The sequence below is a fragment of the Taeniopygia guttata genome, chromosome 1A (assembly GCF_048771995.1).
Source record: "Taeniopygia guttata chromosome 1A, bTaeGut7.mat, whole genome shotgun sequence".
Taxonomy (NCBI): domain Eukaryota; kingdom Metazoa; phylum Chordata; class Aves; order Passeriformes; family Estrildidae; genus Taeniopygia; species Taeniopygia guttata.
This window is the reverse complement of record NC_133025.1, coordinates 57,615,062-57,642,909: the sequence shown is the minus strand read 5'-3', so window position 1 is coordinate 57,642,909 and position 27,848 is coordinate 57,615,062. Positions and strand designations below refer to the sequence as shown.

The window sequence follows — 27,848 nt, the reverse complement described above, 5'->3', positions numbered from 1 at the left end:
ATCATGTCAAACCAGGTGTGCAATTAAAAGCAAGAAACTGGTTTATTCAGCTGCCTGAACATTCTTTCTCTGAATTTTCCTTATACTTGACAGGTGAAACTGGTAGGGCAGCTCAAATGCCTACAGAAACCCAGTGCTTACTACTCAGAAAGCTTGAGGCACAAACACACAGTATAAACTACAGAAAGCAAGATGCAAATCTCAACTCAAAAGAAATGAATCAAGTACCAGATTTAAAAACAGACTATTTGAAGGATCCCAGTTGTGCATGCATGATGAATTAATTTATGCTAAGAATTTACATAGAATAAAAATAGCTTATTCTTCTAGTCTTCATGACTGCAGAGAAGATCACATGATTGCCTGCCTAATTAAAAGGTAGATGTACTAATAAACCAAGGTGTGATGAGAGTGAGACACTTAAGAACTGTCCCCATGCACCATTCTCAGTCCTGTTTAGTTCCTTTAACTCTTACACATACAATTGTCACTTTAAAAACTACGTCTCACATTCACATTTGGAGAACTTCCATGAACTTTCCATGAATATATCTGTAACTATGAGATGCATATGAAACATACCAACACAAAACCAAGTAGAAAAGCTTTACTGGCCCAGATTCATGCTGAGTTTTTACTCAAAGCACCTCTACTCTTAAACGTCAAAATAAAGCAAAACAAAGAACAACCAAAACCTCCACAATATTCTATAGTTTAACGTAGAGAAAAGGGTAACTTTTTTTGTTACCTGAAGTATTACTTTTGGTTTAGAAGCTACTGTGGAAATTTTTTGACCTTGTGGTGGTTGATAACACACAATGATTTGATCCTATCAAGAATCTGTAGACAACTGAAATATTTGGAGGCCACCAAGCTTTCCCAAAACACGCACAACATCTATTTTTTTTTTGCTCCCCCCTGCTTCACTGTCCCGACTCAGACCACTATAGAGAGAAAGAGAATTCAAACTGACCAAACCCACACCTTTCTCATGCTGACAGAAAGAGGGCACTGGAGCTGAGAGAGGATCCTTTATAAATATTACTGTGGAGAGCAGTGGAGACTCCTTACCACTCTCACTCTACCAAGAAGGCCAGAAGACACGAAGGGAACATTTTTTCTGGAAGCTGGTAATATGCAGAAGGCAGCAACAGACCACAGAGACTGAGCACAAGACCTATCAGCACCCGATGCCTTTCAAATGACCATCACTTCTTAAACCCTGTTTTCCTGAAACTTTCCATCCTGCATATTACTACTCAGGAGAACTCATTTGCTTTCAGACTGTTTTTTCCCCCCACTCTAAGTACTTGTACAGAAGGGATTTCCTGGGTAATCAAAATCATTCTGGGCTGCGATTCCTCAAGTTGTATGATCTTGCTCATAAAGTACTTGAGTTAGAAGCCCTCTTACCGCATTCTCTTCTTTCCTAGAATTCTCTCATTCTTTCCTTTTACTAGGACTTCACTACAACATCTAAAACATCCTGATAATGTTCCTCTGCAGAGTCATAACCAATTTTAGCTACTTGTTTTTCTACCAGGCCTCTTGTTAAATGGCTTTTCTCAGAAGCCCTTATTTCACTCAGAATAAAGTAGCACGTGGCAGATTTAAAGACCAACACAGAACATGATTACTCACGCTCCACATAACCACGCGCAAGGAATTCTAACCACGAGACTCAAATTTCTAGTATCCATAGCATGCATTTAATGGAGGCTGAATGGAGGGCTTCAAAACAGAGAACACTTAAACTCATACAATTACTGCTGACAAATAGCTCAAATTTTGGAAGACAACCCATGGAAAATATCATACATGCCTGACCTATTCTTGTGCTCATTCGCTGTGACAGAGAGATAATCCAGATATGCCCACAAAATATTTACTCCATTACATATTTCAGAAAGCTTTCCTCCAAGAGATGAAATCAGCCTCACCTGATGGGCCATGGGAGAACTGTCTAAAAATTCTTGCTAGTGCCTTAAAGTCTTCCGTGAGCAAGCAGTCTAATTGGAGAAATATCGAAATAATTTTAACTATTTTGTCAACTTCCACAGAGCAAAAATTGGAACTGTTCTTGCAACTGGAAATGGAGGTTTTTTCCTTATCCCAAACCAACCAGTTAAAAATTGATACACAAAAGAGACTTTACCCATGTCCTCAAAAATCATTCCCCAACCCTCTGAGAAAAACTTAGGGGAAAAAAATAAAAATCACACAACTCAAAGAAATCTCACAAAATCCTTAAATCTTGCACTACATGCAAATACCATATTCCTATATTCTTTACACTCACAGAAAGCTTTTTATGCTCATTGCCCAAATTCCTTCAGTTCATTTTAAACTTTTGCAATTTCTTCTTCCTCTTAAATAAACTTGAAGTTATCCTATTCGTCCTGTACCTCTGCATCAGTTGATAATCACCATTCTCCTTGAATTACTGTTCCTTCTCAATAACCAGGTATGTGTCTACTCCTGTTAATTTGCACGAGGACTACCTTCTGTCTCCTTTCTCTGCATGCACATTCAATCATTCAATTTGGAAAAAAAATCCCAATCCACACCACAACTAAGAATGCCCAAGACTCTGCTCCCTGTTGGCTCCATGCATTCTCCCAGAAATCTCACCACTAGATATCATCTACTTCTATTTTTACCTCCCATCCACCAAACTAAGTCTTAGCATGTAATATAATCTCTCAGACTTCTGGAAACCAGTAGGTCAGAGTTTTTATACTTTCCTTCCACCTCCAAAAGCTCTCCCTTAATTAGCAGATTTGTTACAATTTATGCCACAGACATTTAGATTCCTAACCCAAACAAGCTTGAAACTAGTATTTCCCTAAATTCTGCCACTGCTTGGGTAAGTCTCATCAAGTTGTTCTACAAAACAATTTTGCATCACAGGTAGACTTGCACCATCTTGTAATTTTATGACTTCAGCATCTTTCTATCTGGCCTAGAACAAAATGAACAAACCCACCTGCACAGACTTACCTGAGTGACATTTGCGTGGAATGCTTCTCCAAAAGGTGCGTGAGTTGCCAGTTCAACAAAGCCACTAAGGAAATAAGTATGCATGTTTCTGTCTCTGCATTATAGGGGATAAAATTATCCCAGCAGAGAGAAGAAAAAACAATCTGTTGTTTCTTCTAGGAGGTTGTTCAGAGAAAGAAACTTCTCTTCATCCCTTTCCAGGCCCAGGACAAGGAAAACAATCTTTTATTTCTGACACTACTTATTCATTGATTCCCCTCCAGCTAACCAAGCCAACTATTTGGTTTTGCTTTCAAAAAAAAGTTACTTTTGAACCCTGTCCTGCAGCCAGTTGAATCAAAATGCTGACTTCAAATGATCAGCAGCAGTAGGCTCTGCCACAGTCTCATCAGGCTTTCAGGCAAGCACCTTCACACCTTAGAAAAAGGTTTGCCCAACCTCTGCCTTATCATGACACACACAAAGAAACTCCCCTTCAGCTACAATCCTCAGCATCACAATCACTTACACTGAACACCACGGTCTCATTTCTTTGTACTCTACCAGTTTTCCTAAATTATATTTTGAATTGGAGTCAGCTCCAACAGATGTATTTGCTTGATCCTACACAAACAATAACACAGAGAACTCCCAACAAGGCAGTTGCTAGTCAAAAATGTAAGATATGCAAGCAACTCCCCCCCATTTCCTGCATTTTTAGCAGTTCCAAACAAATAGCAGAAGGCTGTTGTAGTACTTGAGGCTGCATCAGAGTGATCAAAGAAAATAATGAGGTTGGCTCTCCATTACCAACTTAATTCCAGTCTCAGTCTGTTGAAGAAATGTCATAGCATTCCCAGACAAAAATAGACTCCTTAGGATCTGACAACACTTCTCCCCTCCTGAAACCAATTGGAAACAGAGACTGAAATTATTAGTGATATTAACAAGATTTTCTTTCAGAAGTAGATATTAATTGAAAGCTAGTTAGGTTGAGGTGGGAAGTAGATTGCTGCAACACTGCAACTTGAACAGTATCTCTCCCAGCCACCTGCTTGACTGTAGAACACATCAGCCTTGCTGTAAAAGCCATAAGGAATGGCAGCTAGGGCAGTGGGAAGGCTCTAATGGCAGGTACCACATATTTTTACAAAGAAGCTCCTTCCTGCTACAACCCATCACAAGCCAGCCTGTATACTTGAGCATCCTGAGCTACCATCCCAGCTACATAAGCAAATGGCTCAGTTAATGGGCACAAGTGAGACAAAACCAGTCTGCTTTAAAAGCCAAAGGCTATGAAGGAAGACAAATGTGTGCAACACTTCTCAATGAAGGAAAAGAGAATGAAGGAAGCAGTCTCAGTGTTCACTGAAAAATACTGGATGCTTTTTTAGGTTAGTAACCCTTCATCTGACTGTTTGCCATTAAAACTGCACTGTGAATCACACAGTCTTATATTGTGGCACCCAAAACTGCACACAGTGCTCAAGGTGAGGCCACACTTGAGTAGGGGACGAGAATCACCTCTCCCAACTAATTACTGATGTTGTGCTTGATGCACCCCAGGATTCAGTAAGCTGCTGCAGTTTCTTCTGGATTGTGGCTGCTCCTGGCATTTCCTTACCTTCCAACAGACAGCAAGATTAATAAATACTGAAAATAAAGTAATTACATTAGCCATAGAAGAAATTCCTGATTTTCTCAATAAAATGATCAGTGGTTCAAGTTTCAGAGAAATTACCTTCAGCCCCAAGGCCAATAACCACCACACTCAAGACCTTCTATAAGCACAATTTCTCAGCTCTAAACCAGAGATACGTTATTAGTATACAAAAAGAAAATAAGAAAAAGAAGTTCAACTTAGTAATGAAACTTGATCCAAGCTGTTTGTCAAACTGAAATAAAAAGAACCTAAGCAAGCTGGAAACTAGCTGCAAAGTTGGACCTGTAAGGCAAATAGTGTTCAAATAGTGAAAGCTGGGGACAGAACCGAGAGCCTCTCCCTGCCTGAACCCAAGTTAAACCACGTTTGTCTTCCATAGCCCAGAAAGAGCATCCAGTGCTGTGAAAAATAAAACAGGATCGAGGAGGAGGTAAAAAGGGAGAGACAAAGAAGCAGAACAAGAGTATTGCAGATGAGGGGGAAAGAATAAGAGTGAATTACACTATGTGGGTTAGAGGACAGGAGAACACATAGAAGAGACAAAATAGGTAATACACAGAACAGTGCAGGAAGTGATATGCTGTGATCCTTTACAGGAAAGAAACAAAACCCAACTTACAAGCCCCATGACAGGGACTGCAAATAGCCAGACAGGGTGTGACAAAACAGTAGCCTCCAAAATCCAGGACCTTCTCTCCAGATTTCACTCTGTGGGTAGTACTGTGTGCTTAGACTTTCCTCAACAGGCAGACAACAGAATCACCTGGCTTTACACTGTAGATTGTGCACAGTGGTCACAGGCTACATTAAACTCCCACTCTCTGAGTCAAAACCCAAATATTACTTTCCATCTTCAGCAATATCTTGAACAATTAAGCAATAGCAAAAAAAAAATGCAGGTGAAAACTGCCCTCCAATGTTGTCTCCACTTGTAAGTGTTTTGCTCAGTGAGGTGGGGGAAGGATGAAAGGAAAGTGGTAGGGAAGGGGTGAGGACATGGTCCAACACCCAGAACTACTCAGTTGATGTTTTCTTCTTTTTACTAGCAACTCAAATTCAACAGACAGTAACAATCCAGAGACATCTGACACCTGACTGACTGTTGGAAAATGTCCTGGTTTGATATGGACAATTCTTGTCCATTCACTTTCCATCTTCTCTGGAAACACTGCTCCCCTGCTATATTTGGATTATGTACCACCTTGCAAAACAGAACCTAGACTATGGCTTGTCAATAATTTCATGTATCACAGTTTGGAGTGTTTTGTTCTAATGGACATATCAAGGCTCTTCAGCTGGCAGCTCTCAATGGATAAAAAAAATCCCTTCTCTAGCAGCAAAAAGTGAACTACTCTTCCATAACATCAGGAACCACTGTAACATTGCCAAAACCGATAAACCCCCAGTTTCAAGCAGTTTGTGGGCAACACTTCTTGATCTCTCTAACTGCAACTATGTCCCTCCCCATACCAGTTCTCTACACAAGACCTGAAAGCATCATCATGGACTCCACATAAACACTCACCATGGTGAGTGGGGAGGAAAAAATAAAATAAAAAATCCCCAAGCAATTATGCATAGCCCTTCTAAGCTGCAAAAGGTTGGTTCTTGCTCTAAAGCATTCAATGCTTTTAGTAACTCTAACAACATAGAAAATACTTCCTCCATCTTGCCCTGTTAAACTAATCAAGAGTTCTGTATAAAACAAGAAATAGAGCTTATTGTCCCTTTCTAACTATTGTAAAATGGTACATTACTATTTATCCAATAAAACTGATTTGAGAAAATATTTCTTGAGGTATATTCATAGTTACAAAACTCCTGAAAGTTCTGTATCCTATATTATTGCTATAATGGACTTTTTTGAGTTAATCCTGTCAAAAATATTCAACAGATCAAAACAACTGAGTGTGGCAGAGCACTGTGATCATGACACTTCTGACCTCCACCCAGGTATATTTCAGCTCTTAAATTAACTTTTGCATACAGAAGGAGAGAGATACAGGAAATACTGAGGTTACAAGTATGTGAATAGAAACTGACTCACCACGGTCCTTTGCTTGTTGGGCAGGAAGACTCTAACAATAGGTTTCTGTGGAGACTTAGGGTTATTCCGTGACATATCAGCAGGGTTTTGATAAACTGAAAGGGATGAAGGTGCTACAGAGAGGCTTGAGGAAGAAGATGATGCAACTGTGTCTGTTGAAGCTGAACTGGAGACAGAGAAATCAGTTCCATTCCCCATGGATTCCAGTAATTGCTGTTCTCTCTGCTGTAGAGCATCAAGCTTGCTGGTGTACTCTTCATAGGCCTGTGAAGGAATAGCAGCTGTTTTAATCATGTAGTAGCCTCAGACAAAATCAGAAATCTAACTTTGGAACAAATGTGAAATGAAACACTTCCTAAATTAATACAAATTTCCCAATAAATTAACAAAATGGTCTGGTCAAATTTTTAAGATACAATGAAGAATATAATGTTAAACCTTCTGAACCAACAACTAATGTTTTAATAAATTAAATGAAGAAAAGGATTGAAGAAATCATAAGTTACAGTTTCAAAGCACCTGCACTGAAGCTTCTAATTCACAACCACTTTAAAAAATGACAAATCTTTAACCAATATTGTCAGCTGCAATGCTGAATTGCTGTGCTCCAGATAAATTTATCATTCTGTTGGAATGACAGTTAAATACTTCTAATGCAATAATTAAGAGAAAATTCAAACCTGCTTTTTATCATCTGTATCTGACTCCTCTCTGCTCACTATCCTTCACCTCTGGCACTATCCTTCCATATCAAATAGTACAAAATACGTTCTTCAGTTAGAATACAACACAGTTTGCCCGTTTCAAAGCCATCCATAACCATGCAAGAGTGATCCTTTGAAAGTTTTTTTAACATATTCTCAGCATGTTTATGCAAAAGCCAATTACACAAATCAGTTTCTTAAACAAATCAAACAGATCAAGTTTCTTAAACAAACAAAACCATCAATATTAAATTTGCCCATTTAGTCTTTATTAAATGTAGTCAAGTTAAACATTATTGCCAAGATCTAGAAAACAAATACATAATCAATATATATTTTTCTTTAAAGTTTGTTATGCACAACTTTTTAACAAGAAAATTTTGATCGATATCAAGTATTAGAACCATTTCTTCAGTATATAAATTAGCAGAATATTTTTAAAAACCTGAATCAGTTAAGCAATGTGTGTTCCACATTACATAATCATGCCAGTGTTAACTGATGTGTTTAGACCTTTACAGAAAAGAAGAAACAAACATGTAAGCAGCTTCCAAACCCAACATGTAAGCAGTAGGGAATGGAATTTTCTACTTTTCTCTGTACAAGAGCAAGATCCGTACCAATATGCATAAAGTTTTCAGCGATATTTTCAAGTATATTTATACAAAATAAAAATACTTTCTGGTTCTGTTTTTTAAAAAATTACTTATTTTACTTGCTTTCCTACTTTTCTGTCCATAACTATTGCTAATTAAAGTTACAGGAGAACTGAACTGACCAAATAGTCTGCAGGAAAAAGATAAATAAAGAGGAAAAACAACCAACTTTTAGCAGTGCAGCCACAAGTACTACATTTTATTAGGCATTTATTTCTCCAGGTTAAATGTGCAGATTCATCTAATCCAAACTGCTCTTGCTGTGTAAACAGTGGTTCATCCCTCCCTTTTTAAGAAAGCTTAGCATCCTCCCAGGACGGACCTATGCTCAACATGTGTCATAATCCCCACACTATTAACAAAGAAAATGATAATTTGACAGTGAGGACTAAGAAAGAAAAAGCATTTTAAAGAATGGTGGTGAACATCACAGTTGCAAATTCTAGATTTTATGGGTTCCACTTCTGATAAACATACATTAGCTGCAAGAAACTGAGAATTATTTAATATTTCTTTTAAAAACTGAAGATGTCTAGCATTGCAGAAATAGACCCCAAACTCTGAGATTTAAAACAAACATTTTCACTCTAACCCAACTGTTTTGTCAAAAGGAAATTGAAAGATTACCCAACTATAAATAATGGCATATTTTGGCTGTACAGTAACACATGTGTCTCTCCTACTTCCAGGATCAACTTTGCATGGAAACTTGAGTAAAATCTCCATGTGTCAAGAATTATTTTCAGTAAACGAAAATTAGGAAATATAAACTGTTACCATTTCACCAATACTGTTCTAAATACTTACTTCCCTTTCTCATGAACATTGCAAAATATTATTCAAACACACGCAACATTACATTGCTTCCGGACACTTGTGGGTTTAGTTCCTTCACAAAAGTACACACAACTTTCAAAATACTCAATCCTACAATGTTTACATTGGCAGCTCAATCTGTCACTAATGCAAACGCAAAGTCAAATGATTTCTCTTAAGAGAATAAACAATGAGTAGGGAAAGCTGGGAGCTGCAGCTGGCTTTGGGTTCTATACCACTGATTTCTGCAAAAGCTCTGCATTTTTTCTGAGAACAAAACTTCTCAAGTACCATACAGTTATTCAGTGTTATAGCAGAAGTTTGCACAGTAAAACATAAAGGAACTAGAAATTCATTGCTAGACTTTAAATACATTTTTCTCTTTTAAAAAGAAATTCTTCTTATACAAAAGGAGCTACAGTACATGCAGCAGAAACAGCCTATCTCAAATAAAATTTCATTTTATGAAGGTTAAGTACTTTGGGGAAACAGTTTAATCTGATGATTAACACCAACAGACCTTACAAAGACAACAGCACCAAGTCAAGACAGAATTATTCTATAGAGCCAAATTCAAAGACAGTTACATCAGCAAAGCTGACCTATGGCAAGTATTTCTAGCTAAAAGGAAGATCATGTTGCAGATTCAGCCTGTCTATTAAACTGACCTGCAGTAGCACAGCCACCTTAGCAGACAAGCATCAAGAGCTACACAAACCTTCAAGTCCATCAAGGCTCATTGGGTCAACTATGAGGTTCATTCCTGACCATGTTTTTCAAAAACAAACTAAACAGATTAAAATGAAGTCTGTACAGAATCAATAACATGAAAAATATTAAGATGAATATTCAAACAAATAATTAAATCAAGAATTCTAAAGGCATTTCAGATGGAAGAGTTTAGGAAATCTAGATGCAATCCAACTAGTTTACATTTCGCCATTAAGAAGTGAGTAATGTTCTACACAAAACTTAAATCTTCCTTGATACAGAATGAGAAGAGAAAAAAAAAGGGTTGGAAGATATCTGCAGAAGACATCTAGTCCTAACACACACTTAGCACAGAAATAATTTTTAAGTTCAATGAGGTTGCTCAGGGCCTTGTCAAAGCAAGCTTTGCAAGTCTTGAAAGAAGAGCCCACAACTTCTGGGCAGCCAGTTGCAGAGCTCAAACCCCACACTCACAATGAAGAATGGTCTCTTATGAAATGAACTGGATGATACTATGGGTGACATTACCCCTTCCCTGTTTGCTGTGCAGCTCTGGGAAAAGTGACTCTGACTCTCTCTTTAGGTTGAAAGAGCCTGCAGATTTCTCTTGAAGCTTCTCTTCCCCTTGCTGAACACCACCTCAAAGCAGTCACAGAAGTAATGAGTGGATGGGTGTCTCTTCATTTGCTGCTGCAGCCCCGTGTGCAGTTTGCTGCTGGTATTGTGAGAGTGCGTCACTGACAGCTCAGATTGCTCCCAGCTTGGTGTGAATTTACCAAGTCTCATTTCACAAAGTATATATTTGAAAAGTTGAGCATTAGATTAAAATTGGCACAACTTGTCTATCTACACATAATCCTATGGCTATCAAAAATAGAACAAAAAGTGAATTTTAATTATATTGCATATCATATATTTGCAGATCATATAATAGTCCCATACATATGAGAACACCCCTGAGACTTCAGCTAAGTAAAATGCATCAAGGCCTGATAAGCTGCAATGTCCAACTAAAGCATTACAAGATGGCATGTTTATATTTAATGTGCACACATGCCAAAATATAACTGCTCTCTTATTCTGCTGTATATATTCTGTAGTTTTAACTGTGGTATATACTCAGAAGCAGCAGCCTTAAAGTTACTTCTTAAATGTTGCAATCTACTGACAAAATAAAAACTGACCTCAGAAGTCAACAGAATTTGAGAGATGTTATGCAGATGTGCCAAAAGAGTTCAGTTGATGAGGACAAAGAATTTTCTCAAAAATATGCATTTCTTTTCTTACATATCATTTATATTATATTTGAAATTTGTTTTCTTGGGCCATGACTAGGGTATACATTCTAGTAAAATCATCTAAGGAAATAAAAAGCAACAAATTTTTTTTTTTAATTAATCTGTGAGAAACGCAAGTAGCAAAATATGATTTCTCCTCTCTCTGCCCTCTACTACATCTGGTTGGAACACCAGTCCAAACTCAAGCAGATAACTGTTTTTGTCATGCTCTCTGCTCTCTCTCTTCCTCAATCAACTTTAGGTAATATCCACATATTGCAATACTCAAAAGCCTAGACTACAGGTTCCTGGTGTTTGAAACTGAGATTGTGTTTCTATTTAAAAGATGTCTGACCTTTTAGGCTGTTGATCAAACGCAAATCCCACTAAGTTAAATGGGAGCTGAAGATAGACAGTAACATACGTCACGATTTCTTCATTTAGTATGACTCCTAAATCTGTACTTAGTCTAACTTTAGACACTCCAGATTTGGTCCAACATATTTGAGCAGCATCTGTTAGGAGGCTGGTAAAAACCAATGTGAAATTCCCCAGAGGGCCACCAGGTTTCCCAGTGTCTATATGCAGTGTTAGCATTTTCCTGGAATCCCACAGTCTGGAACAAGCTGAGATTCATCACTAAGATCTATTTTAGACTGTATCTGCATGCTCTTGCAATAAGCATACTTCAGATCAGCAAAGAAGTAATCGTTTTTAATTAACTAATTTGACCTCCTGCATGGGTTCTTCAGATATAAAGGAATAAGAAATTAGATACTCTCCTGATGTTAAATAGCCAAACTCTCAAAACTGAGAACAGCAATGCCTCTGAATAAAAACACATTCAGGCAAAGAGAAAGCTAAGAAAAAAATAAAAATCACAGTAGCTAGGGGCAAACATACCTCTATCCCCACAATTCTCATTTTAAATTGCTTCCAAGAGTAGGAGTAAGAAAGAGAATGATTCCTTCAAGACAGTATTAGAAAACTGACCAAGTTCTAAAACTTATTTTGATACCACTGTAATTTTATACATTTGCATACTGTTTCATTTTGTGTGGAGTCCAAATTCAAGAAACCAAACCAAACAAACCCCAAAAGACCTAGCAGCTTAGTCTTGGACTGTTAACTGAAGTAACCAACAGGTCCAGAATGCAACCCCATCCCAGACAACAATGTACACACAAATGGGCCAATACTGTTTCACTTCGTACAGGTAAGTGCTGGTAAGTAATACTGTACACATGACTATGGGGCAAAAAGGACACATAAGAGTTGGGAAGTTTAAATAGGTAAGGCCTCCCTGAACAGTCATTAAGAGACTATAAAGCCTAACAAATCTGATTAAGTAATTTAAACATGATCCCCCCTTCTAAGTTTGAGCTGAGTGCTTTTGGCCAGCCCGGGTCTGTGCAACCCATTCCGTTTTGTACACAGCATTTGTTACCAATATACAGACCTTTACTCTCCTTTCCCTAACTCAGCTTATCCTTTTCAGCAGTATTTTGCTGGTCGAGATAAAAGAAATATAAATTTTGATGCATGCCCTAAAGAATACACAACTGCGTATTTTAACCATTTTTGCTAAGTAAATCCCAGGTTTTCCCAGTATCATAATAGCAGCCTTCTTTGCAGTAAATATTTCCAATATTTACAATGCTTAGACAAACCCTAAGGAAAAGGGTTTTTCCATGGTGAGTCACAAACTATGTATTTTGGGAAACAGCACTTCACGGACTGATATAACGCAGTAAGAAATTATGTGGGAAGACAAAAATCATTGATGTTTTCAGCTAGTGAGATACAGAGTGCTTCCAAAAAGTGTGGTAAAACCTACAGAGAAGCTCCTGCAGCCTCTTTTCCAGGAGAAAATAAAAATAAAATTAGTATATCTACTGAGTCAAGTAGTTATTTCAAATACTGGGAGCACCTCTCCTATGAAGACAGGGTGAAAGAGTTGGGGTTCTTCAACTTAGAAAAGAGTCTAGGGAGACCTTACAGCACCTAAAGGGGCTCTACAGGAAATCTGGAGGGGAGTTTTTTACATGGACAGTGTAGTGACAGAACAAGGGGGAATGGCTTTATAATGAAAGAGGGCATGTTTAGATTAGATATTAGGAAGAAACTGTGAGGAATTGTTCCATTGCATGGAACATGCATGCCCGGAGAAACTGAGGACACCCCATCCCTGCTCTAGGTCAGGCTGGATGGGGCTTTGAGCAGGCTGGTCTACTGAAAGGGTCCCAGCCCATGGCAGGGAGGGTTGGGACGTGATGATCTTTACGGTCACTTCCAACCCAAACCATTCTGTGTTTTGACAGTGATTTTCAGGGGTCTTTTTGAGCTGAGGTCACAAACAGCAAATGGGAAAAGTTAAAAGCCAAGATTATAGAAGAAGGAAATTTGGCTACAAGCCATTTTTGGATTTTAATACAGTCATTGCTTACTAGGTTTATTCTTTCTTCCAGACAGAACAAACAGAAAAGCTTTTCTTACCATCACATTAGAGAACATTGACAAGATTCCCAAAGCTATTATTAATTATAATGATTAGAAGAAAATTGTGTGGTTAATGACAAATGTTCTTTTCTTTCTTCTGTACATTTTGTTTCCTCCCCCTGTACCTTAGACACATACTCACAAGTCTCTCTGCAGCTCTGGTCTCCCTCCTGAGCCCTAATTTTCCTGCCCAGGGAGGACCAGGGGAAGCAACTTGCTGCCCTCCCACTTCAAACTACATCTTCCACCCAGGCTTGCACGCTCCGCTCTTCTCCCCCTGCTGCACACTCACCTTCAAAAGACCATCACGGAGGAGTGATGGATCAAGGCAGGGAGACACCCCTAAATCCGAGTGTCCCCTCTTGCAGGAATAATTAAATATATGCTGAATTCAACACAGTACAAGTCAACCACTTTCAGTATTTCAAGAAAAGCATTCCTCTTTCGTAGTCAGTTGATGAAACCTGAAATGATGGCTGCAACAATTGTCAGTTTTCAAGTTCTTTTGATGCAAAATGCATTGACACCCTCTCCTGAAATTGGGAAAAAATTAAATCTGAGGGCAGTGAAAATTTTATCTTCACTTTCAGATGAACACAGAAACAAAAGCTTGTATTTCTTGAGCAATGATAATTTCCTTTTTAAATGAGATGTATGTTTTATATTCCTTTGAATGCTCAATTTTCAGAATTATTTTCTTGTTGAATTCTGCACTTTTCTCACGAGCTTCTGCTCCCCCCAACCCTTCCTTTCACTTTAAACTGAAAGGCAATGTTGTCACCAGGTTCAACCACAACTTCACTTGACAGGTCTTCAGAAGCAGCTGCAACACAGGCCAGAAGCCAGTGTACAGGGTGCTGTAAGTTCTGTGAACACGAGCAGACAATGAGAAGTGTAGTAAATTAAAACTGTAAAGCCAGGCAGGAGTACAAAAGAACCAAATAATCTATGATACTGAAAATCTACACACTGGAAGATGGATGGATAGCTGTCAAACTTGCCAGAAGAATAAAAATAGCCATGGTTTTGCAGGAAGCATTACAATAAAACTAGGTGTTTACGTCTAGTGAAAGGCAATATGGGTGCAAGCAAAAGTGTTCATTTGCAGATGCATACCTAGCATTTAGCTTTGACTAATTCAGACTTTTGCTAAAAGCAGATAACATGCTTGCTGATAGCAACCTCAAGAGATAATCAAGAGACACAATCTACTCTCTTAAGGAGTCCTCAAGAGTCACTCACATTTTATGGAAAATGCCAAGAGGTCAGAGCAGAAGAAGGATTTTAATCAATAGAGGCGGAGGGATGAAGGGATTGAGAGCAACCCTGCCGAACAGGTACTAGTGAATGGAAAGTTGGACATGAGCTGGCACTCACAGCCCAGAAAGCCAAGCATTATCTTGGGCTGCATCAAAAGCAGCATGGCCTGCAGGTCAAGGGAGGTGATTCTGCCCCTCTTGTGACACCCCACTGGAGGGCTGCATCCAGCTCTGGGCTCCCAACGTAAGAGGACATTGACCTGTTGGAGAGGGTACAAAGGAAGGTGACAAAAATGATGAGAGGGCTGGAGCACCTCTCCTATGAAGACCGGCCAAGAGAGCTGGAGTTGGTCAGCCTGTAATAGTTAACGGGCCTTTTGATATTTGAAGTGATCTGTCAGAAAGATGGGGACAGACTTTTTAGTAGGGCCTGCTGTTTTAGGACTGGGGCTGATGGTTTTAAACTAAAAGAGGGTAGATCCAGACTAGACACAAGAAAGAAAACTTGTATGATGAGGGTGGTAAAACACTGGGACAGGTTGTCCAGAGAGGTGGTGGGTGCCCCATCCCTGGAAACATTCAAGGCCAGGTTGGAGGGGGCGTTAAACTGGATTACCCCTGATTGTAGAGGGGGTTAAACTGGATGACCTTTAAAGATCCTTTCCAACCCAACCCAATCCAACCCATTCTATGAATCTAAGGCAACAAAGGGAAGGGTGATGCAATTCAAGTAACACACTAGCAAAATTATTCATACAGATTCTGGGTAAAACCAGGACTGAATTACAGCCAGAAATGAGTCTTTGGCAAAGCAATAAAAAGAGAAAGGTCAAAAGATGATGGATGGAATCTAAGTTCCATTACTTCCCACCTGAGAGTTTTGGTGAGACTACACAGACCACATCAAGACCTAGACACAGACTACAGGTAAAAGCTTAAGGGGAAAGAGGAGCCCTCCACAGAAGTCAGTGATGACACCCAGGTACAGAACTTGAGCCCCAGACCCAATATCACACAATAATTCTGTACACGGCAAGTTTGCTCTAACACGTCAGACAGACATTTTTTTATTTGTATCAAAACTACTGTGTTTTATTGGTTCTGCATTTCCTAGAGGCAAACACATTCTTTCACACTTTATCACACTACATTCAAAACTTTTTACATATAGCTTTTTTCTTCTGTACTGCATCCAGAGTTTTTCTGGTCCTTTCTCTGACAAATGATGGAATACAGGAAGTCAAAACATAAGCTCTAGCAGTGACAGGTTAGATTCAGATAAATTGCTGCCAAGCAAATGCTGAGAACAGAAAGCAAGCCCTGTCTTGACCAAGCCAAAAGGTGGGAAAGGCACAGAAAGGACACACTAGACAACTGCTGCAGGACTGAATGTAACAGGTAAAGGTAGAGAGTAATCTTGCTTCTAACTGCATCTGGCATTCAGCAAAAGATTTCTTCTTTTTTTTTTTTTCTTTCACACTTCAGTTCTACCACAGCAAGTCTACACACTAAACAAATTACTGTCTGTAAGCATTTAATCCTGTTCACCTTGATAAATGCATCTGAGGATGATCTAATCTATGCTAGTGATCATCCAAATAAAAAGTTCCTTTCCTCTCTCACCCCATCTTCTAGTTCTTGGCTCACAGCTGCAAACTCTTTCCCTTCCCTAATTTTAACCACAGCTTTACAGCTCACCAACTTCATAATGATCAGGCTTAAACTACTACCTGGATAGTAAAGTAATCCAACAAAACCAAGGTATTTTCTTTACAGATTAGTGACTGGCCGTGGCTTAGTCACTGTGAGTACTGCAAGTACCTGAGCAAAGGAAGCAAAGGAACTGCATAGCAATGAACTGGGAAGATCAAGCTTTTAATTTCAACCATGGTAAGCTCTTTCCACAGGACTGTCTTAGGAGATAACAACTGCAAAAACACAACGTCAGCCCCTTTCATCTTCCACCCAATGGCTTGTGGCTCCCTAGCCAGGACCAGCACTACTTGTCCCAAGATGTGCTCAAGATCCCGTGGAACTCACTGCCGCAGAGGAACACCCTGCTCTGCCTCATGGGGCTGCCCTGCCCCACTGACGAGCCAGAGCTGGAGCTTCATCTCAGCGGCACATGGATCCACTGATCTGGCAAATCTGCTTTCAGATTCATCGTTTGTGGTCACCAACTATTTCAGACTTACTCTTCAGCTGTCATAATCATTTCCCAGTACCTATTTATAACTATAAGTGCTCTTTTCCCTATCAATGACTTACAGAAGAAACACAGAGCTTCCAGTGATGTATCTTGGTTTTGGTTTCAATAAAAACAAGTGAGAAACAGCTGAACTAACAGCTTCCCTACCTTCAATCCAGACTTATAGATTTATATGTATAGCCTAAGTTCATTATTATTGCAGTTTGATACACAATCTAACGAAACCCACTTGCATCTAGCAATAATAAATCCAAACATATGGAATGAACCAGTCCTTGTGAAAACAGAGGTGTGCTTAAATGTAGCAGAGTGGATAAAACAGTGATAGTAGTGATTCAATACTCCCATTTCACATTAGCAATAAGTAAAGCAACTACCAAGGGCCTCATTTGACCTTAACTGTTCAGGACGTAATGTCAACGTTAGTATAATCAACCTAGTGCCCTGCTCTGATATATTAAGATAAAAGCAAGAAGTACCTCAAATAATGAGATCTTTATTTTTAATTATCCAGTACCTTTAGGCAGCAATTGCAAATAAAAGGACTAGAAAAGAAATCTGGTTGACCTCCAGTTATTTCAATACTTGAGGGAAGCACAAAAAGGGCAGGTTTGAAGCACATGATGCCCCTTCAATTCCTAATAGAGGTAACTTCTGCATGCAGCTCTTTAAGCTCTTAATGGTCCTATGTCAACGCAACTCTGTGAATCTGGAGTGATGAAAAATAAAAGACTATGAATTTGTAGTTAGTTTACAAATTCAAAATAGCTTAAAAATTTTACTCTACCCCACAGTCTTATTTATTTCTGTAAGAAGTCACCTTCTACTAATGCAATTTTTTGGATTATACGTGACCATTTTGCAAAGACAAAGAAAGGGAAGTCATCTGCTTTAACGGCAAAGTTAGTCTTACAAAATGTTTTCATGTGTATATATTGGCTTTTAACACAGCATGATTTTCTCCATTATAAACACAATCTTCTCTCCCCTGGCCCCTACAAAGAGGCTTGACATTTCTATTGCACCAACATTATTATTACATCATGCCACTGATCTTCCCCTACTGAATCCCAGGAATCCCATACAGTTTCTTTCTAGCTCTTAGAAGAGAGCTCAGTTTGTAATGCACAAGTAGAATATATCCTTTTAATACAGGTATTCTCAATTTTAACCTCAGATACTTTACATAAGATTAAGATAACACAACATTAATCCAACCACATTTGTTTGAATGTAAACTTACCTCTAAATATATTGAAGGTGGGTTATGCTCTCCTCCAAATTTGTCTAGCAGTGCTTCTATATGTTCTTGTGTCAATTTAATCATCTGTTTGATGTTCCACACCTAGAACAGTAAATTAAAATTTTTAATCATCAAAGGAAGCCTACAGAATCTGTCCTAGAACAAAACAAGAATCTCTCAATATTAAGAGAAGTCCATAATAAAAATTGTAATTATCAATAAACGAGTGCAGAAGGCTATCCTGTTCATCCAGTGTCATTGTTGTGACATATATTATATGTTGTGACATATATATGTTATTATTGTGAAATAAACAGACAGAATTTACATTTGGTCCTAAAATTCAGGACCCACTGAATAAACAACTTCTAGGAATGCTTTGTTTTTCTTGTTAATCAATCATATTAAGTATTTTCCTTGCAAGACTTCGCAAACCAATTTCTAGAGTATTACAAAACTTAAAGAGTTTTTCTATTAAAACTCAGCAACATGTGTTAACAATACTCACAAACCCATACCTAGAGTTCCATTTACATGGCAATAGCATCTCTTGATTTTAGCATCTTCTATGTCTCAACTTCCATATTCAGCCTACCCTGCAAGCTACAGACCTTGGACATGACCTGAAAAAGACATTTACCTCCTGTGCACAGAGATGACCTACAGCATTGTACTCTGAAACCACTCATGTTGCTACTCATTCTTCACAACTGGAAGGAGTTCACTTTAGGACTTGGACACTAATGTAGGTTAACAGTACCATGAATCTCAATTTATACCTAAAAAAGGCAGCAAAGCACAAAAACAAACCTTTAAGGCAATAATGCTACACTGATGTAAGAAGCAAGTCCAAGCAAAATCAGAAATTCAGAGGAGAGGATGGGTGAGAAAGAGGAGAATTGCTCCTTCATACATACTGTTATTCTGACTACTTATCAGAAAAAAATTATTCAATCAAGTTTTTAGAGCCAGGATGCTCTAAAAAGCATCCCCAGGGTGTTTCTTCCAAAGACAGTTGAAAGATTCCTGTTACCTTTCCCAGTCTATCTCTTTTCTACTTCATGGATTATAATATATAATACATAGTCTCAAGATCAGGTCTCAATGTACAATTTGTGACAATCTACCTCTGCAAAAAAAACCATGTAAATAATTTCATATTTAAAAGTAGGCACTAATAATAGGATGCAATCCAAGATGGATCAAAACAAGTTTTAATACGTAAATTGAGAAGCTCACAAACTCCAAAATACTGAATGTGCACTTTGCACATCACCTTATTTGCCATTCTATTTCTAGATAACAGTTATCTTCCAGCAGTTTCCTGAAGTAAACTAATGATTGATTCCCTTCTAGCCCAATTTTTTGAACAGATACCAGAACAAAGACTTCATCAAGAAGCTGCAGTTGAGCAAAAATAGTTTCCTCAGGAACAAGCAAACCAAACTACGAAGAGTGAGAGTGGGGGGATACCAAAGAATGTGCTATTCAAGTATTCTATACGTAAATTCCCTTGAGGCAATGGTGGGAGTCAACTTGCTTCTCAACTTGCAATCATTTATCAGTGAACCTAGGACTGCCAACCAGAAGCAAAGAGAGGGGTTTCTGTATTTGGTTATTTTTCCCCAAGATGGCAAGTACTAGTTGTATGCTTGGTGAAAGAGCAAGCATGAATCAATACCGTGTCAATTAACCTGTTCAATATAAGGCTTAGGATGTTTGCTTACCATGTAATTGGTAACATGCTGTTAACCAGGGCTGCATGTACTGAGAATTCCTGGCAATTTTAGGAATTATCTCAGGATTACTTCCAGAAATAGGTTCATTAGTACTTAAGGAAATGGCTATTAATTGGTTATTCTGGCAATCTTACCCAGCAAAGGTTTTCCTAATCAAAATGAACAATTTACTACACTTAACTGCCTGGCAATGAGGAAGGTGAAGAGGGAAGATTCTTCACTGACAAAGCAAGACAGAATTGCAGGAGGATTTGAGGTTGTAAGGGAACTCTTTAGGTCATCTGCTCCAAGTTCTTCCTCAAACAGGATGCCCAGGACCATGTCCAGATGGTTTCTGAGTATCTCCAAGGATGGAGAGTCCAAAGCCTCCCTAAGGCTGTGCCAGCACTCAGCCACCCTCACAGTAAAAATGTTTCCTGATGTTCAGAAGGAACCTCCTGTGTTTCATTTAGTGTCCACTGCCTCTGGTCCTGTCACTGGGCACTGCTGAAGATAGCCTGGCTCCATTTTCCATTTTCCCATCATCTTTGTGACCCTTCATTGGAGTCTAGCCAGCACAGCTCTTCCCTCCAGTACAGCCACGTTTATCTTGTACTGGGGAGCCCTGAACTGGACACAGAACTTCAGGTGAGGCGTCACCAGTGCCAAGAAGGAGCCCCTGCCACATGTGTTTCCAAATACTTTTTTTTCAGTATCAATAACGAGTAACTTCCCTACTCATATTATTTTCTATTTTGTGTCCATAACCAGAACCTTGCTTCCTCTTCTCTTACAGTAAAGATACCAAATAACCACCAGCAAAATGCACAATGGAAGCATGTTATTTTGGAAATGTTGGCAAGAGAATCAAATAGCCTCCAAAATGGGCAGAGTTAAAGAGCAGAGATCTTCCTCCAAAGTTAGTATCATGACAAGTGGAATCTGACTAATAATTTAGGCTGCCTAGCAAAATTGTGGGTGCCTCATACCTGACAATGTTCAGGGCCAGGTTGGACACAGCTTTGAGCAACTTGGTCTAGTGGAAGGCTCCCTGTCCATGACAGGGCAGTTGAAGCAAGATCATCTTTAAGGTCCCTTCTAACCCAAACCATTCTGTGATTCTAAGATTAGTGAAAAAAATTGAAATTTGCTGCCAGCCTATAAAAAATTATCTTCACCTGAAAACATTGCCCTGAATTACGTAGTATATATCTGTGCAAGAGAGCCTTTCCACAAATGAACCCTACATGCAAACTTTATATGGATTCTATAATCTTAGAAAGGCTCCTCATACAGTTGAAAGTACACTGAAGGAGAGAAATACACTGAAGGCAGAAGGAAATTTATCAAAGTCAGCCATAGCAACAAATAATCACTTGTTTCTCATAGAAAAGGAAAAGCTATTTTGTGTGCCATATTCATCAAGTCTTCTGACAAGACTTTCACAAATCTAGTATTGACTAGCATATTCTAGCCCAAGAACACATATGCCAAAACAAATTTCCAAGCTTCACAATTTCCTTTTAAGTGGCAATTTGTACTGCTATTTACTTAGAGCAAATTTACCTTCTGGCTTCCTGCATCTGTGAATATACTAAGACAGAGTTTTTTTGTGGTCCAGAGCAATCCTTAAGTATTCGGCTTGAGAATGAACCCGTGTGCAGGTATCCTTCATCCTATGCAGGATTGCTGCTTCAATTCAATTGAAGGAACTCAAGTCTTTTCCCCACTGGAACCCAGAACAAGTGACCTCACATGACTCAGAAAAGCCTGCTGCTGCCCAGCACAGCACCCACAGCTTTTGCCTCACAAAAACTCTACCATCCCTGTTGCATTTTCACAGCCAGGAGAGCCAGCAACTTCAGCCCATCTTTCCTCCTTGCAGACTTGCTCATTCAGACAACTCAGCTTAGTTTGTACCATGAGCACAGCCCAGCCTTGAAGATCTTGAGCCAGGATAGAGCCCCATCTTTGCTGTGCAAAACACCCTGGAACACGAAGTTCTTAAGAGCTCCATCACTGGAGTGTAGCAGCACTCACAGATATATAGGTTTCTTTAAACTGTCCAAATAAAATCCCAATGTGCAAGTATGGCCTAGCAAGGGTCGCACTGCCCATAAGCACATACATTCCAGGACAACAGCAAAGAATTGCCTAACAACAAAGGCACCAAAAACACTACATATGGAATCCTTTTATCAGTCAGTTCCAGGCCAAAGAGCTTGTTACTACACCACAAAATAAACCCAAGTTTTTAAAGATTAAAGTAAACCCTTTATCCACTCTTTATTCATGCTTTTTTAGAAGTAAAAGAAAACTGCCTCAAAGTTATTAAGAAAGAACAGACATATTTTTTTCTTATTCTTATGTGCACTCCACTGTATTTATGAAACCTACACCTGTAGGAAAACATAAAACCACAACTGTCAAGTATCTTACAGAAATACAAAAACTATTCCAGTCTCAAAGACAGTTGCTGGAAATCTAAATGCATTTTGAAGTAAACCTGCAGTGCATCCAGTACTGCCCACATGCAAGTCTGGTCCCTTTCCATAGGAAATAGAATGGGGATTTGAGACACTGTTTAAGCTGTTCCATGAAAAAGTAATGAATCCTTTACAGCTTGGATAACCATATCATTTTTCCAAAAAAAGCATCAAATAAATGTTTCTGGCCTATCTTGTAGCATTAGGTTAAGGTTATTCTCTATCACAAGCGATTAGATTTGATTCTCCTTTTAGTGCTGTTGACACAAGGAAGCTGACGCAGGCTAACATAGACACAGGCAGCCAGACAACTGGAAATATTCCAGATATACTGGAATATATCAACTTGAATCTGCCTATTGTGGATAACTGTGCATTAATTTTGCAAATAAGCACTCCCTTACAATGCAATAAAGACAATGACCTATTTCAAGCCAGAGACAAGTCAGATACAGTAGAAGCCTAAATCCATTCTATTCAGGGAAGAATATAGCTGCACAGACCACAGAATTTGTTGAGTTGGAAGGTACCCACAAGGACCATCAAGTCCAACTCCCAGCCCTGCATAGGACCATCCCAAGGAGTCACACCAGGAGCCTGATCCAGTGGCCCCCAGGGAAGTAATTACAGCACCAAGCCTGAGAGAGCTCAAGAAGCCACTGGACAATAATTTCAGGTACACACAAGGTTAAGCCATAAAGTTATTTTCGCATCCTTTGCTGCTTGTCAAAATGTGCGGTGCCTGAGACATCACAAAACAAACTTATCTCATACTTCCTGCACCTGGCATCACTACTCAAATCTTGCAGAGCATCCCAACTCTAAGCTGTATTATTCATACTTGGTAGAAGACACTGAAAGTTCAAATCTATTCTCTAAGAAAAAAACTACATTATTTGTCCAGGAACAGTATATCCTGCACTTGGATTATCACACATGGTGATGACAGAACATTCTGATAGTACTAACAATGTAATTAAAGAATAAACCAATTAAAAATTTAAGCATTTCATTTGGAAACTGATTTATAAAGAGGACAAAAATCATCAATACCTATCCAATGCTATTCCAATCAGTCCTTCCAGGCTTCTTTCTTACACCATAAATTCAATTGTTTGGTCCCCTGAGCAAGGGTCCACTTTGTCAGAAAACACTATAGAAAGCTGTCATGTATGAGATTGTCTTTAGCTGGATAGCATATCAACTACCTTGAAAGTGAGATGCTTGGGTAAAAGATAGGCAAGAGGACATACGAATGGAGTTGCCAGCGCAGCCCAACAAACCGTTTGCATGGCAAGATGCAGAATATGTGAATTTGGGTTTCTATGCTGACAATCACTGTTGCCTCTTGCATTTTGGTACCTCCTTCAGGTACTTTCCCCCCTCAGTCATCTCAGTCCCAGTCCTCTTCTTAACTCTTACTAAGCTTGCTTCTCATTTCCTGCAGGCATGTGCTGGAACAAACAGACAGTGGGGTGTAGAGTCCTTGCCTTCTTCCAATACTCCAGGATATAGCTCCTCTCCATTTCTCTGTGGAAGCTTCTCACAAGTTGTGCATTAACTGCGTTAATTTTTCCACTTTTCCTATTCTCCTGGCTCTTCACGCTTACCACATTTTCAACAGTGCAGTTAAAGTTTTTACTGAGCAAATGTGACAAATACCAACAGCTGAAAAACTTCACTGAATTGAAAACCAGCCTGCAATGGCTTTCACATAAGAGTCAGCATCAAGGTCAACATCAAGCTTGCCTTTCCTAGTTCATATTTCCCAGCTTATTTTAATCTCTGTGAATCATTTTTATAATTTTTATTTATAGGTCCTTTAAAATGTCTGTGATAGCCAACAATGGAACACTGTCAAAGTCTGAATGTAGGCAGTTCAAAATAACTCAGTAAAATTTACAACCACAGACTAGTAAATAAGTTACAAGACAACAATATCTAGAGAAGTACCTGTAGCCAAGAGAAAAAGGACCCATTATCTCTTTTTTTCCACAAAAACCTATGAATGTATCTTTCTAGACTCATGACAAATGGCCTTAGGGAAGATGTACAAGACTACATTTAGGAAGGAAAATCCTCTCACGAAGAGGTACAACATTTTCAGTACCACCCTGACAGCTAGGGTCATAACTAGGTCAATTAATACAGTAATGTGATCAGTGAGCATCTGCTGTAAGCACAGTAGTTAATTAAATATTAAAAAGGCTTCAAGATGAAGAGTTATTTTCCATTTAACAGGTAGCAATTTTTATGAAGGAAAGACTAACTTGTAACTAGCAGTGGAGGTTTCAGCTGCATCTGATACTGCTCCTGTTGAACAAAGCCAGCTCACCAAGAGCCAACACCCAACAACTTCCACTGTTCTCCAAAAACCTAGGCAACATTTGACTAAGTTAACACTCAAGTAGCAAAGTACCATCATCTTTGAAGAGTTCACATGAGAAACTATGTCTCTATATCTCTCATTTCTTTGCAAACCATCAGTTGCAACTGAGAGTAACCTATATCTTTTGCTTTCATTAGTTCTAAACACAAACTCGATTGCTCATCATTCAGCTCTACTCTTTAAGCCAAATAAACAGCCTTTCAGTCTGACAGGCCTTTGCCCCTTAAGTTGCCTCCTCTTGAACAAAGGAATTCAGACTTCAAATGCTCATTACAAATGTTTAAAAATATTTTTGAAAATGAATTCAAAAATTGTAAAGGATAAAGCTCAATGAAGTCTATCCTTGTAACATAACCAAGCATCTTCTCTCTAAGAATGAAGCAACCAAGAGCCTTAGACACCGATTGCTTTGCAGCTCACACCAGCCAAGATGGTGGGTGCAATTATCACATTGTCCTTGGCTATTTACCCCTGCTCTCTTCCTTACTCTTTCTCCATAACTTAAACCTTTGGCTGGACGCTTTCAGTACTCTAAACAAGTGAAAAATTGTTCTCTTTGTCAAGGTTAGATTTCTGCCAGTCTACTGTGCTTAAAACAGCTTGGCAAATGACACAGTGATCATCTCAGCTGGTGAAAAAGTCACCTTTCCTCTCTGTAGCTCACACTTAGATGGATTCAGGCTACCATGCAGCAGCAGCCTTCCTGTTTAGGTTTCAATTCTCTTTCATTCTCCCACTTTTTCCATCACCTGCCATCTTTACTGCTTGCTGCTAAGTAGAATTTGCCTCCAAGCACTATAAAAAGGAAAGTTAACAAATGTTCTCTACCACAGTAGAACAGCAGTGTGTGGAAAAATAAGAGCTGCCTGTATCCCTCATTTACATCATTAACCACCAGTTGCACAGTTAAATCTTTAATTCCATATTTTTCATGGCTTTTGTGTTGCAGTACTACTAGTCCCTCTTATTCACTTTGATACTAATTCAGTAGTCACGAGGATCACGCACAGACCGAGTCTGGGAACAATTCACTGTATTTATATGCATGAATTCAACAACTTCTCCCTAGACAGTAACCGCTTAAAAAAAAAAATAAGAGAGGAAATAAACTATCTAGATTTTCTAACCCACCTAAGAGTGCAATTTTGATTTAGCCAGGTAACTACCACAGAATCTCAATAACACTAAATCCATACATCGGTGACATTTAATAAAGATTATCGTGAAGACACCAGACTATTTCTCTGCACACCTAAAGCTGAAAAGTCACATTTGTGATGGAAAGCAAGCAGCCAGCTAGCTAATTACAATAATTGCCTATAAGAAGCAAATGCTTGTCCAGCAAAGCTCTTAGACAGCTTTGGTCACATTAATTAAAATGAAAAAACAAATAAACTGAGTTTCAGCTGAACTACAGAACTTAATTCTTCTCTCTCATTGCCAGAGTACACAAGTAATTTCACTAGGCAGAAAAGATAATCAACACCTATTTAAAAGTTCACATTATCAATCCATAAAATAATTTGTTAGAAACTTTGCAATATTCCACCAATAAACTGTTTCTACATAGTGACTACTGTGAACAGTTTCCTATTAGAAAATGTAAAAGACAGTTGAAATTGTTGGACGAGTCCAACTATACTCTGCTTGTTTAGAAATATTTGTGATCCAATAAAGAAGGTATCCTATTTTTATCATGAGCAGATCTCAAAAGCTAAACCAGAACAAAGGTACTCATTTTTTCCTTTTTATTTTTAAAACACAAGTAATGTGCTCCTAGTCAAAGGAAAGTCAAACAGGAACTGCCACAGAAACCATGTTCTTCTAAACAGCATTCTATATTCTACTCAGCAGACCACCCTGCCTTAGCAACCCCAGTACCACCTTGCAAAATTAAATTATTTAAAAGGTAGAATTGGCTCCTTGCCACCCATTGTAGATAAAAAAAAATACACTAACTACTTAACCTAGAATCTGGAAAAAGTTACATCAATTTTCAATGATTAACATAGGCTTAAAAATGTCACAAGAGACAGTACAAACTGTATTCTAGCTTAATTATAGAACACTTAAATACTTATTTTCTGAAAGCTACCTCAGGTGATACTAAAGTCTCACATTTAAATCTACGTTACTGAAACCTATTAGAGAGAAAATTTGACCTATTAAGTTTAATGAATAAATTTTCAAAACCAGATCAAAGACTGAGGCACCAATATACAACCATCCAGTTCCAGATATCGAGATACTACCAACTTCTTAGTCATAATGATGCATTTTATTTCAGGTTGATTTTATAGTGCTTTTCAAACATCATTAGTGAATAACTTGTACTAGAGAGAGAAAAACTAGACACACTAGTCTGACTTCAAAAATGTCTACCTTCAAAACAAATCCTTTAACTGAGATAAAGGGAAGGAAAAAAATTAAGGTACCATGTCTGTGCTCCAAGTGTCAGAAAATGCTGCCTGAATACAATATAACTGCATTTGGAGATTATTTATTACAAACCAGTGCATTTAACAGTAGCTTTATTAACAATGTCACAGTTTAAGAGGCCTCACTATGTAACAAAGCAAGACATTAGAGCTGGTATCTCCCTTTTTAGGGTAAAAAAAATATTCCTAGCCACTCAGTTATGTAACACATTTTTAAACTAAGTTCAATCCTTCATTATCAGCTTTTTCTGCTTGCCTTCTAGAAGAAAGATTTTAAACAAAGTTGGTATGTTTCATGCAGAAATTTAATTGCCCCTTCAAGCTAAGCTTTGTGCAAGTACACTGCAAGAACCCACAAAAATCACATTCACTCAATCACAACCTTAGAAAAATAAAAGTGCCCTTCAGTGCTCAAACATACTCATACGCGCTCCTGAATTTAATACAGATAGTGTGGAAAATTAATTTGATACTGAGCACTATATCGGACACTGCACAACAAGCTCCATTTTGAAAAGAAGTTCTGTTTTCTGATTTTAAATGCTCATGTTGGTTGGGGAGTGTCATGGTGGGATGATAACTGGCAGCACTGCTCCCTCAAAACTCCCGCCTGAACTGGCAGCACCTTCAGTCAAAGAGAAAGGTTACAAATTAGACTTTTGTCTGTTTAACTCTTTTTTTGCTAGGGTCCACATTCCTAAAACATAACCAGAAACAGAATAAAGAAAGACACTGTTGCTGCTCCTCCAAAACT

The 27,848-nt window shown here is 38.6% G+C and overlaps 1 protein-coding gene across 2 annotated transcripts in view; it reads right to left on the bottom strand.

The window, feature by feature from the left end:
* The window catches only part of BRAF (B-Raf proto-oncogene, serine/threonine kinase), an 83,611-nt gene that overhangs the window by 49,357 nt on the left and 6,406 nt on the right, over nt 1–27,848 (bottom strand). For both annotated transcript variants that reach the window (XM_032746323.3, XM_012569232.5), the window contains exons 2-3: nt 18,064–18,165; nt 6,690–6,953 (exon numbers count right to left, since the gene is read on the bottom strand). In XM_032746323.3, the coding sequence (XP_032602214.1) occupies nt 6,690–6,953; nt 18,064–18,165 (366 nt within the window). The remainder of the gene's footprint in view (nt 1–6,689; nt 6,954–18,063; nt 18,166–27,848) is intronic.